Source organism: Typopeltis vanoorti, chromosome 3 (assembly GCF_054136105.1).
Source record: "Typopeltis vanoorti isolate ZY-2024b chromosome 3, IOZ_Tvanoo_1.0, whole genome shotgun sequence".
Taxonomy (NCBI): Eukaryota; Metazoa; Arthropoda; class Arachnida; order Uropygi; family Thelyphonidae; genus Typopeltis; species Typopeltis vanoorti.
In genome coordinates this window covers 38,854,122-38,868,027 of record NC_143551.1, presented here as the reverse complement: position 1 = coordinate 38,868,027, position 13,906 = coordinate 38,854,122, and the positions used below count along the sequence as shown (strand labels likewise).

General features: G+C 36.8%; 1 protein-coding gene across 1 annotated transcript in view; it reads right to left on the bottom strand.

Moving 5' to 3' along the window:
- Positions 1 to 9,365, bottom strand: part of snRNP-U1-C (small ribonucleoprotein particle U1 subunit C) — a 112,556-nt gene extending 103,191 nt beyond the window's left edge. The window contains exon 1 of the mRNA XM_090415569.1: positions 9,186 to 9,365. Coding sequence (XP_090271695.1) covers positions 9,186 to 9,193 — 8 coding nt within the window. The 5' untranslated portion in view covers positions 9,194 to 9,365. The remainder of the gene's footprint in view (positions 1 to 9,185) is intronic.
- Positions 9,366 to 13,906: the final 4,541 nt, after the last annotated feature.

The following is a 13,906-nucleotide window of genomic DNA, read 5'->3' as shown; positions in this document are numbered from 1 at the left end:
ACACTTTTCAATTCTTTTTGACAGAACATATGCTTAAAATTGTATATAAAGTTTAAAAATGTTTCTATGTTATATACATTTGATAGATTACCTCATGACAGGCTAGAAAACAGTGTACATACTGCAGAGGACTGGAATGGACAGCATATTGGTTGCTGTTCATTCACTCTGATCCGCCATTGGATCAGAGATAGGCTCTCTGAACGATAACCAGCAAGTTGCATGATGGAGCAGTGTCTCAAAAAAGGAAGGTAACCAGTGGTGTACCCCATGAGTCTGGTCTTAGGTTTCTGTTGTTTACCTTATTTGTTAATAATATCTCATGTGGATTGACTGAGGCTCTTTAGTTGTTTGTTGATGATGATGCAAAGTTGGGGAGAAATATAAGGTACACTATCATCATATATTGTTTAAGGAAATTAACAACATATTTGTTAATAAGTAAATTATTTACTTATTATTCTATATTTTGCCAAAGTCAAATCAGGTTGAATTATTAATTCCTTTCAGGAAGATATAAATGGACTTTTATCCTTGGACAAATGAGTGGGATTGCAGTGCTAATATTAAAAAAGTGCAATTTTGGAGTCTAGAGATATAAACTCGTGGAGATATAATGTAATAAAATAGTTAACTAACCTATATAATAACATCTTGGTTTCAGAAAATATTCCCTCTCTCTTTAGATGAATGAAAATAATAACCCTTCTAAAACCAGGCAAAGATCCATCATTAGGAGCTAGGTACCGAAACCATAGCTCTTGTGAATATATGGATAGGATTATATACAACACAATATCTCCCATTATAAACAACATAATACCTCCTGAGCAAGCAGGCTTCAGACTAGGAAGAGGCTGTTGCGAACAAGTACTGGCTCTTGCATCAATGATCGAGAATGGTTTTGAGAGACATCTGAAATCTATTGCTATGTTCAGTGACTTAACATCAGCATATGACAGTATGGAGAAAGGGTCTGATATTTAAATTTCTGAAGATGATACCATGTAGAAGATTGGCCAACTTATTGAACAATATGCTTAATAACAGATGGATACAGGTACCTGCAGGCTCTGTACTATCTTTATTGTTTTTTAATTTATATATTTATGATCTCCCTTAAACAGTTAAAGGAAATTTGCTTATGCAGATGGCCTTGCAATAATCAAACAAAGCACTAGGTTTAATGAAGTTTGAAAAAAAAATAATTACAAATGATTTGAAAATTCTGGACTCATATTTCAAACAGTGGCATCTAAACCCAAACCTATCAAAAACTGAAGTGTCCACCTTCTATCTTAATAACCATCAGGCTAATTTCAAACCTATTGTCTTCTTCAGAGATACATTACTAACTTTAATAGTACACCATAAATATTTAGGTGTTACCCTAAATAGAACAGTCACCTTCAAAGAATACCTAGTGAAAGTAGCTCAGATAATAAAAACTCATAATAACATAATTCAGAAGATGGCTGGTTCAACTTGGGGGTGCAGATGCTGAAGCCTTACATGCTTTGGTTTATTCAACTACAGAGTACTGCTCCCTAGTATGGCTCAGCACTGTTCATACTTCTAAGGTGGACATCCAACAATGAGAATAATAATAAGAACTATAAGATATATACCAAATTACTGGCTCCCTGTCATTAGTAACATCGCACCTTTAAGCAGAAAAGCAGCTCTTGCTAAGTTATGGACAAATTTAACCAATAATGTTAACCTACCTATTCATGAAGACATACAAAATCTCCTTACAAAGTAGACTAAAATCAAGAAATGTTAGTTGGAGAACAGCAAAGGAATTAATATGTGAATCTTTCAACTTGACTGATATATGGAAAGATGAATGGCTCCAATCTGGCCTTGCAGACCATGTTTTGGATACAACCCACAGGATCTCCTGAGAAAAAACCACCATACTCCACCATAGTAAAATTCGAGAAGACTGTTTTTAGAATCTGTGGTGACACTCAGAAATCAACCAAATTTAAATATATACAGTTGCATAAAACTTCCCAAAATTTGGGAAACATCAATTATCAGAGATCTCACCTTACATCCTAGGCCACCTACAAACACCCATAGAGGGTGCACCACCTATATAGAACTTTAGTCACCCATGTGTTTCAATTAGTATTGTGTTGTATTTGAGTGTGTGTGTTACAATAGTTTTTTTTGTAATCCCTGAAAATGTCTCAGTGACTGAGACAAAATATTGGAAGCATTAAAATCAGTTTTAATCCTTTCCGAGTGCTGTATATTCCATTAAACTTCCAACATTAAGTAATGCCACTACTCTCCCCCCACTTCCACCTTGGATGAGCATAACCTCTGCTACCATCAACAGTACTCTCCCCTTCCTTTCTCCTTCCATTCCTGTCAGAATGGCATCCTCATCTAACCAATTCACACTTATCCTGACAAATTTGGGATAAACGAACTTGACCAATGAACAATTTTGTTTCCTTATTGATACCGCTAGAATTTGTAAACAAACATAAATGCTCATTTCTGATTCTATAATAAGTCCTGCCAACACTACTTCTCAGATGTGACTCCAGATCTACCCGGCTATACTTCTCTATCACCACCATTCACATAAATCCCCCCTCCCGACACACACAACCCAGGTTTTCCCAATCTTTTCTATACTTATCACACACATCCACTTCTACATTCAACATATGCACTTCTCACACATTCCACATGGTTCCTCTCCTATTTTCTTGCCTGTCATGAATTCCTGCTCCCTCTCTCTCATTCCCTTTGTTTACCTCCTTAATCAAAAACACTTCTCTTACTTTCTTCTTATCCTACACTAACTCTTTCTTCCTCATATCTTCATAACATTCATTACCCTCCCTGTCAGCAGCAGTCTTGTCAGTTGAGTTGCACAAAACCATTGAAATGCAGACTGCTTCACATATACAGTTAAATGCATACCCTCAAAATCATCTCCTCCAAAGTTCACATGCTGAACTCATTTCTCCTCACACAGCTTCACTAGCATACTATTCATCATCAGGGAGCAAAGCATGATATTTGTCCACCACTGTCAAACCCCAGGGTAACACGACTATTCTTCTTGGCACAGCTATGATTTACTTCTCTCAATAACCTCCTATCTATTCTCACATTCTCCTTTTTCCAAACCAAATCATTCCTTCCTACTACCACTACAAACCATTTTTCTTGCTTATTCTTCATATTATTATTATTATCATTATTATATGACACCTCCAAGGAATCCAAATGAAGGAGGGCACATACTCTACAACTCTCTGTCTCCACCACCCAATCCACCAACTACAGTGAACCGCATCATCCATTTGAACCAGCAGCCTTTTAGCTGGCTCATTCTACCTCCAGGAAAACAAATCTTGCTCATCTTGTCTTTCAACACACTACTAAAAGGATCTGTGAATAAGGAAAAGAGGATGAACTCACTTGAACAAATTTGTTAGAAAATAATAAATGTTCCAATAAATAAATAAATGCCTTTATTTAAAATAAAAAAGGCATTTATCTATTGCTTCAAAAAGTCATTTATCACATCCCACCTAGGAATTAAAATTCACTGCTGAAATAACTGCTGTAGCTTTCATTGTGCACAGACTGTATATAATTCCATTCATATACAGTCTTTCATTTCATTCATATGCTCATCTCTTGTGATGGTTCAGAGGTAGATTCAATGTAGCAATATGCCCAAATCTACTCCTTACTCCCTAAGTTCTTGTTTAACACAGCTTTGAAATGTACTAGCAAAGCATCAAACCAAACTGCATAATTCAAAATAGTTCAACATATTAGGGGGAGCCTTTTCTGGCAAATATCACAGCTTTGAAATGTACTAGCAAAGAATCAAACCAAACTGCGTAATTCAAAATAGTTTCAAAAAATATTAGGAATCTAGAAGGTAAGCTTTTCTGGCAAATATCACAGCTTCAAAATGTATTAGCAAAGCATCAAACCAAACTGCATAATTCAAAATAGTTCAACATATCAGGTTAGTAAGTTTTTGCGCGGTGAGTAGTTGGAAGGGATCAATTGTTCGATGCTGTTGGCACACTCCACTCTCCCTCGATGAGTCTTTGGACTACATGGAGGTGTCACATAATAATATTATTATTAGGAATCTAGCAGGTAACCTTTTCTGGCGAATTTCTCTCTATCATGCTATTTTTCCATCTCTGAATAAAGATATTGTATTTGGCAAACTCTTATACCTTTAGTGAAATCCCACAGATAACATTCATAGAGTTCAGTTGTTCCTCTATATTTTCTCCACTGTTGCTTCATATCTCATCCAATAAAGGTGTGCTGGATGATAGGGTGCACAAGGTATGTTTTCCAGGAGGTAAAATGAGTAGAGTGATTGAGGCATTGGTAATGAGGAGGGAGCGAGCAAAGGAGTTGATGGTTTTAATCAGTACGAATGATTTGACAGAAAACAAAGAGCACGTCAGAATGGACATCAGGAGGCTGCTTAGAAGGATAAAAGAGAATGGTGTGACAGGAAGGATAGTCAGCATGTTGCCTAGGTACGACTGTGGTGAGATGAGGCAGAGAGCAAGGATTATGAATGATATGCTGGCTGAAATGTATGAGGAGATGGGAGTACAGTTTGTTAATGTGTGGAATGAGTTTGAAGGATGAAGTGAACTGTATGGGAGTGATGGACTGCATTTGAGTGGTTATGGTGTGAGTCGCTGGAAGGTAGAGAAGTGAGTAGAGTGAGAGAGAGAACGAATCAGATCAAGCGGGAAGTGATGTGGAAGAGCAGAAGAGTAAGACAGGAGAGATTGAAGAGGTGGTTATGAATGAGGAAGTGAGTGGTATGAGTATAGAAAATGAGAGAATGGGTGTGCAAGAGGAGCAGGGAAACGGGGAGGCTCAGGGTAGACAGGGATACACAGCGTAAGAAAGGTGGATGCTCCGAGAGGACGTGACAGCATGTGTAGACAGGAAAGGAATGGGATGACCTGGGATCAAGAGGAAACAGTTGGAATTGAAAAGGGTTTTAAAATGAATAAGCAGAAAGGGAAATTGCCCCAGTCGAACATGGAGAGATCACATCAAGTGAGTGGTATCAGGGGAACTAGCTGTTGTGTTTGCATACAAATGCTAGAAGTATAAGAAACAAGGCAAGTGAAATGGTTACATTAATTGCATCTGTTCACCCAAAAACTGTCGGAATAAGTGAGACATGGTTGGAAGAGGACGACATCCTGATAGAGATGGAAGGGTATGATGTGTTTCGTGAGAATAGAAGGGGTAAAAAGGGTGGGGGAGTGCTATTGATGACAGAGAAAGAGTTATGTCCATACAAAGTAGAGATGCAAGAGGGAAATAGCGCCAGTGGTTTTGAGGCAGTAATGTATGAGATAGAGGTGAATGGAATCAAATACTTGGTTGGATGTTGTTATAGACCAGGTAATATGGATGGTGGTGATAATAAAATGTATAATCAAATTAGCCAAGCAAAAGGGTGATCATTATGGGCGATTTTAATTATGGCAATATAGACTGGAATGATGAGATAGCAACTGGAAGTAAAGAGAATGAGTTTATTGAGTTTTTGAGGGGTAACTACCTCAGACAGTATGTAACAGAGGGCATACTGTCTGAGGATTGAGGGTCTTGGATTTGGTCATCTCATCAGAGCATGTAATTATAAATGAGGTGTCAAATCATCCACCAATTGGTGAGAGTGACCATGAAGTGATTACCTGGGTGGTTGCCAGCAGTGCGAGGACCTCTATGAGAAAAGAGTATATGTGGAACTACAAGTGGGGGGGGGGGGTGATTATGAAGAGCTCAGGACACAGCTTGCGGGTGTAGCATGGAATGAGGAGTTAGCTGGAAAAGAGGTCAATGCGGCTTGGGGGATTTTCATAAACTATCTAGTAGATGCAATGTCTAAATGTATTCCAAGTGTGAGAAAGTTAAATAAGGTAGGTGTGAGATGGATGAATAAAGAAATTAAGCATGCGATACAGAGAAAGAAGGCATTGTGGAGGCAGCATAAGAGAAGTGGAAATAACCAATTCCATGAGGTCTACAAAGACCAGGCAAGGAGGGTGACTTGGTTGGTGAGGGTAGCTAAAGAGAGGTATGAACAGCAGTTAGCTAATGAAGCCAAAAAGAATCCAAAGGAGTTCTTTCGATATGTAGCCAGCAAAAGAAAGAATGATTATGGGAGGATGACATTGATACAGCTTGCAGAATCAATGTCATCCTTCCATAATCTGGAAAATTTGGGGCCATTACAAAATGGTATAAAGACAGCTGTTGCGGAATGTGTGGTGGAGATACTTGATGGGGGAGGAGAGACTGACTGCAAGTGGGCAAGAGGTGTATGGGGAGTTGAGTAAACTAGATGTTAATAAGGCTGTGGGACTTGATAATATATCACCACGTATTCTGAAGGAATGTACCAGGGAGTTGACACCTGCCTTGACATATTTTTTTTAATACGAGTCTTGCACTCGGTCAAGTTCCTAGGGAGTGGAAGGAGGGCAAGATTGTGCCACTTCATAAAGGAGGTGATCGAACTCAGCATCAAACTACTATAGGACTATCTATGTGTCAGGTGTTGTGGTTAAGTTGTTGGAGAAGCCTGCGAGAACTAGGATCCAGAGTTGGGTTGATAACAATGGTATTATCTTTGATGGACAGCATGGATTTGCTAAAGGGAGGTCATGTTTTAGTAATCTACTTACTTATTACAATAAAGTGACTGCTTCCTTGAACAGAGGAGAAGGATACACAGTAATATACTTGGATTTCACAAAGGCTTTTGATAGAGTACCTCATGATAAGTTGACAGTCAAACTAGAGCAGATGGGGTTGGATATTAGATTAGTGCATTGGATTGGAGACTGGCTATCTGATAGGTATCAACAAGTTGTGTATGGGGGAGCAATATCCAGGAAAAGGAAAGTCACTAGTGGAGTGCCTCAGGGGTCTGTTTTAGGGCCATTACTGTTTAACTTGTATATTAATAATATTGGTGAAGATTTGGATGGAGATATTCAGTTGTTTGCAGATGATACAAAGTTGGGACGAACCATTAAGAGTAGTGAAGATGTTGTGGCCTTACAAGAAGACTTGAATAAATTGAGTGGTTGGGCATGGAAATGGGGATGTGAGTTCATGTTGCAAAATGTAAGGTTTTAAAATTTGAAAAACAAAGATGGGATGCAGAATTTATGCTTGGTGAGGATATATTGTTGGAGGTGGAAGAAATAAGAGATCTGGGGATGATAGTGGATAAAGATCTGAAATTTAGGGGACACATCGCCAAAATTGTGAAGACAACACAAAGGCTTCTGGGAATGATGTGGAAGGACACCGACGTGTAGAAGTAGGGAGATTCTTGTTCCATTGTATAAGGCTTTGATTAGGCCACACATGGACTATTGTGCCAAGATTCGGTCACCTGGTTTTCAGAAGGATGAAGAGATGTTGGAAAGGGTCCAAAGGCGACTGACTAAGGGAGTTTCTGACCTCTGGAATGTCAAGTATGAGGAAAGATTGAGAAGATGTAATTTGCGGAGTCTGGTGGACAGGAGGAAGTGGGGAGATATGATAGAGACCTACAAGTTGGCAAGGGGTTGTTATAGGATCAATACTGGAGAAGTTCTACAGAAAATAGTGGGAGATCAGGGAAGAACCAGGGGTCATCCTTGAAAACTGTATAAAGGTGCAAGTAGGGGAGTGCGAGGCAGGTTTTTTTCGTGCAGAGTTGTAAATGATTGGGATGCCTTGCCTGAGAGTGTGGTGTCTGCAAGATGTTTGAATGTGTTCAAGGCACGGTATGATGAGCTGTGTGTGTGATAAAAGGGCCTCCCAGATGAGTCTTTGACTCCATGAAGTCTTCGGGTAATAATAATAATAATAAAATATCAATTGCAAAGTTATACTTAAATCATAACCTACTAATTTAGGTTTAGTCAACATAGCATATCTATTTGTTCTGCCACAATTGTAAACATGTTTCATTACATTTAATGATACCAACAAATTGATGCAGCTATCATGTGCACTTGGAGGTTGGTAATGCCTAATTTTATAAAATACGGGTAACCCTCATATAACGGAATCTACAAACTGTAGTAACCCTTTATCTTTTCATATATATTTAAAAATCAAATTTTATCTTCGTTAAATTTGTCTGCCCGTATCACGCATGTAGTTATAAGCAGCGAATTTATATTATTGGAAATACCCTTTAGCATGCATGTATATACATATATATATATATATATATATATATATATATATATATTGTTTTTTTTGTGTGTGTGCATGTGGCATCATCTGTTCACAGTATAAAGTGTTTATTATTGAAAATTGTCGTTTTCTGCCAGGAAAGGGCATTAAAAATCATAAGTTTGTTAATCACAGTGAGCACTTTATTTTCTAGTGAATTACATACATAATTAATATGTAATGTTTTTTTTTTTTTATGTAAAAAATTATTTTTATAGTAATGGCCGCTAAAACTACAACGAAAGGGAAAAAACCAACATAGAAAAGAGAATTCATTTCTCTCGAAGAAAAAAATTAAAATCTTGGATCGGTTGAAAAATGGAGAAAAACCATGAGTTGCAAGGACTAAATTTAAATGAATCTAATCAAACAAAACTAACATAAAATCCGAGACAGTTTTATTGCGGGGGTCAACAGTAAGTGCAAAGAGCGTTGCCCGTACGCGAGCAACGCGCTTTGTATTTAAATAAACATTTCAAATTGTATACGTACAATTTGTAACTTTTATAATTTTATACTGTATTTGTTTCATAGTTTACATGTTTTCTTAATTTACATGAATTACCTGAATTAAATAAAATTATTTTTTCGTTGCATATGTCATTGTTCATATATACTCGTAAAAAATAATTTCGGAATATAACCCTACTTTTTCTATGTGATCTTAGTCTCGCATAACGCGATTTATATAACGCGGCATTTCTATGGAACCTAACATCCGCGTTATACGAGGCTTACCTGTGCATGTTTATAACTGAATATTGACAGAAAAGGATGATAATCATCACAAACATAAATTGAGCGGTAAAATGTAGAAGGGGGATGGCACAGAAGTATAAGTATAAATATCATTAAAATATGTATGAAAATTTCAAAAGCATGCAAAAACACTAAGTCTAGCTTACTTTGGCATTTCAAAAAAGAGGAATATCAACCTCTTTCATAATATGAACAAAAAAAAACACGCTTAAATGATTTTCCCACAGCGGCACAAGCATGAAAGCAACGTCAAAATAATACTATGGCGTCGCCACTGTTCCGTGTTTTAAAAAATAATAATAAATAAATAAAATGGTATCTCGCTAATCCGAACCTCTTCAGTCCGAATACAGTAATTATTATTATTATATCACACCTCCAGGGAGTCCAAAGACTCATCGAGAGAGTGCATCAACTCTTCTCACTACTCCACCAACCTTCATCATCTGACACCAACGTCATCTACCGCCGACTACCTCCAGTAGTGCTTTCACAGACAATCACAAATATCCATGTCTACGGCGGGATTCGAACCCGCAGTCTTTTGGCTGGAAAGCGGATACCCTAACCACTCGACCAACCAGGCCGGCGTAATCCGAACTGTGGTTTGGAAGAAAAAAAGTTTTATTTAATACGTATTATTATTTTGTGTACTATTATTTTTATTTAATAATTATTTTAACTATTATTATTTATTTTATTATTATTACAAAACAGTATAACTACGGTGATACAAAAAAAAAAAAAGAGGAAATTCAAAACGTGCAAATTTGATTAAAAATATAAATCCAGATGTTGAAATTTCAGGAGAATATGTAGCTCATGTAATGATGTACTGCAAAAACAAATTTGAAAGTAATTATGTGTAAAGTAATTACCCAAAGAATGGTGAAGTAGTTTAGGAGGAAACAGACACTGAGCATGTTATAGTGCTGTATATGAAAATAAAATATCAATGTAAAAGCATTGTATATAGAAAAAACATCGTATGTATGTGGAAGATAGAATACAATACTATTATCTTATCTTATTTCCTAAGATAAGATAATAGTATTGTATCAAATCAATATATAATTTATGCTATATGACAAAAAAAAAAAATGACTGCTCAAAGAAATGAAAAGGACTTTAGGTGGAAATAGACTCTGAGCTTGTCATAATGTTGTACATGAAAACGAAATACCAATATAAATATTGGTAAGTTGCTATATATATATATATATATATATATATATATATATATATATATATATATATAGCAACTTACTTCTAAAGATAAGTAATAGCATTGTACCAAATCAATATGTAACTTATGCTGTATAAAGAGGAATGACTGTTCAAAGTATTGTAAAAGACTTTAGGCGGAAATATCCTCTGAGCATGGTATAGTGTTGTACATGAAAATGAAATATCAATGTAAAACGTTTCCTTTGAAAAGCATGCTATATACATATTATATATATATATATTTATTCTGAATCTATATAGATGCTTTGGATTAATAAATATTGGTGTAGCTCAGTGAATGTGACTTTTGCACACCACGACGCTGGACTGCACGAAGGAAGGTCTCGATTTCGAATCTAGTCGGCGACTAGAAGAAATTTTTCCAAGCTTTTTTCGATCAGTTCTCGAGTTCGTCTATCTCTGGCACGCGGAAGCGGGTATTTTCTCCCGGAAAGTCGGGTTTTTCGTCCCGTAAACTCAAGAAAATCGACTGTAGAACCCACATTATTTCAGACATTAAATACGAGTGATAGGATTAGGAACCACGAGATGGCGGCACTTGTTGAGCCGACTCTCTTCACTGCGTGCCGCATAATTAGTGATAGCCTTGGGCTAGCTATCTCTGATTGGGTACCAGTAAAAATTGAACTGCCCACTCAGTCTCCAAAAGTTAGATAGGGCTAAAAGGCCTCGCCTACTCTCTATATAAAAGAATGAAAATAGAAGTTAGCTTTTTTTTTTTTTCATGTTGAAATTTCACAAACAGATGTTACGGGTGGATTACAGGTAGAACCGAAGGTGATGAAATCAAATCAGATGCTGAAATTATAAACATGACGCTACAGAATGAATTAGAAAATGATGATGACTATAAAGTACTCGAAGAAAAAAAAAATAAAACATGAAGAGGCAGTTGACAGTTTTAATATGTGTATATACTGAGCTAAGCAGAATGATGTGCCATTCCACAAAATTTTATTGCTAATGCAGCTCCTAGAAGAAGCATTCGAAAAAAGTTTAGCTTCCAAGAGGCAAAAGAAAGTCAGTGACTTTTTACAAAGAAATAAAAAAATTTTTCGTGTGTTATTTTGTGAAACTTTTATTGTGTTGTGTAGAAGAAAGTGATATTTTTTATGCAAATTAAGTTGTGTACTGAACTATGCAATTTTATTAAATCAGAATTCTCAACAATAAAGGTACATACAATCTAAATTTTTTACTAAAATAAACTTACGTACTGTATTATTTTTTAAGTTTTACATAACACTATAGTAGCTTTTTTATATCAGTTACTTCATTTATTTACAGAATTAAATTGATGTACCATTAGAATCTGATTATTTTTGTCTTAAATGCTAGTTATTGTTGTCTCTTGGGGGAAAACACGATAATCCAAATGAGCACGGTTTTTATTAGTTCGGATTAGCGAGATATCACTGTAGTTAATTACCTTGCCTATTGCAGAGTTTTACTGTATTTCAAGCATACCTAAGTAAAATCGTGGAGCTGGCTGTGAAGTATATTTTAGATGGCAAAGATGATAGCTGTAAAGGTCAGTTGTCATACCTGTGTGTGCCATAACAGGCCAGATAAATTAGTTTTCTCGGATAGGCGATTGAGATAATGAAACGAAAGACAGATTGAGAAATGTATTACGATGCTTAAAATTTCTCTATATTATTACTATTTTTTGAAACATCAGGGAATGGTACTCCTTAAAACACTCATTTGCAAACTATATTTCACGTAATAATATTATTATTATTACGTGACACCTCCAGGAAGTTCAGACTCATCGAGGGAGGACATCTACTCTATAACTCTCTGTCTCCACCAACTACACGAACAGCAACTACCATCAGCTACACTGGCGCCATCTACCACCCACCATCACCACTAGTATTTTCACAGACCTCCTTGCCAACGCAGGATTCGAACCCGCACCCTTTTGGCTGGAGAGCGGATATGCTAACCACTCGGCCAACCAGACTGGCATTTCATTTATTATCAACAAAAGTATTTTTATCCCTCAATACTCTAAATCATGTGGACAATTTTCCAACATAATTATCATAATGTACTATTATTATTATTATGTTGCACCTCCAGGGAGTCCAAAGACTCATCGAGGGAGAGAGTGCCAACAGCATCGAACGATTAAACCCCTTCCAACTACTAACCACGCTCAAACTTGCTTAACTTTTTGCTAGCCATTAGTAGCAGAGGCTCTACCAATCGATCAACTTTTGCAGGCACTATACTCATGAAAAGCTATTTAATTATTTCATTTTTAATTACAACTACAAATAAAGCCTCTGTGGCTTTTTATTTTCCAAAGAGAATGGAAGGAGATTAACTTATTTCAACATGTAGACAAATAATTCCAAATTCGTCAAAGTGTATACAGAATATCACAAGGAAGTACAAAACACACTTAATTCCATATTGTATTCCTAATCCTAACCAGAATTATTACTTGAAATTGTATGAGATAGACAAGAGGTACAGATAAACCAATATCTTCCTACAGAAAAATAGAAAGAAAAAAAAAGCCCATTTTCCTCCGCCACTGGTACAAATGTCGGGAAACTGATAAGGGAAAAAAACAGTTCTATAAATTTTTACACATATTAAAATTCTGAACAATCCATATTTCAGTAAGTGCCTGTAAAGTTCTATGGAAATAGCATTGGCTTCCATCGAGCCTGTCATATGTTCCATTCTAGTTTCCAAATACAGGAATTTTTTTGTGTCCTTTTTAACTCGGTTCCAGAGGAAGCAGATTATTGTAGAGCAAAAACATAACGTTCAGTGGTCGGAACATAAGGTTTCGACCACTCAACTCAAAAATAAATCGACCAATGGAACAGTTCCATGATTGTTGTTATTCTGCGAACGGACAATAATGTACACTGCTTGGAAAGAAGTCGAGGAAGAAAAGCATGTGTAAGTGGAAAGGGTCAGTGGAAATGGCGTTTGCAGTCCATTGAGCTTGATCGCACGAATGAAGGCTTGGGTTCAAATCTAATCTCTGAATAGAAGAACATTTTCTAAGCCTTCTTTCGAGCTGTTCCCGAGTTAGACGATCTCAGGCACGGGCAAGCGGGTTTTTTTCTCTCGGAAACTAGGGTTTTTTGCCCCGTAAACTCAAGAAAATCGACCGTGGAATCTACACTATTTTCAGACATTAAAAATATTGCGGTAGGGTTAGGGAGCACGAGATAGCGGCACTTGTTAGCCGTTCACTGCATGTCGATTAACTTTGCAATAGCATTGGGCCAGCTATCTCTGATAGATTGTAAGTGGATAGTGAATTGCCCACTCAGTCTCCAAAAGTTAGATAGGGCTAACACGGCCTCGCCTACTCCCTATATGGGAATGAATAGAGTTAACTGATTTTTTTTTAATTTGGAAAGAAGTAAACGGACATCATAATGTGAGAAAAAACACCTAGGCACCCACCTCAATAGGATGTAAACCTTCTTTAACTGCGATGACTAGAGTAATCCTATGTGTCATAATTTTCCACAGGCGTATGATAGCAATCAACTGGAATTTTGGACAATTCTTCCTGCAGGCATCTAATGGGGTTTTGGACTGTTGTGAGGCGAATGTCCCTTGACCTCATTTGACGCTCCAG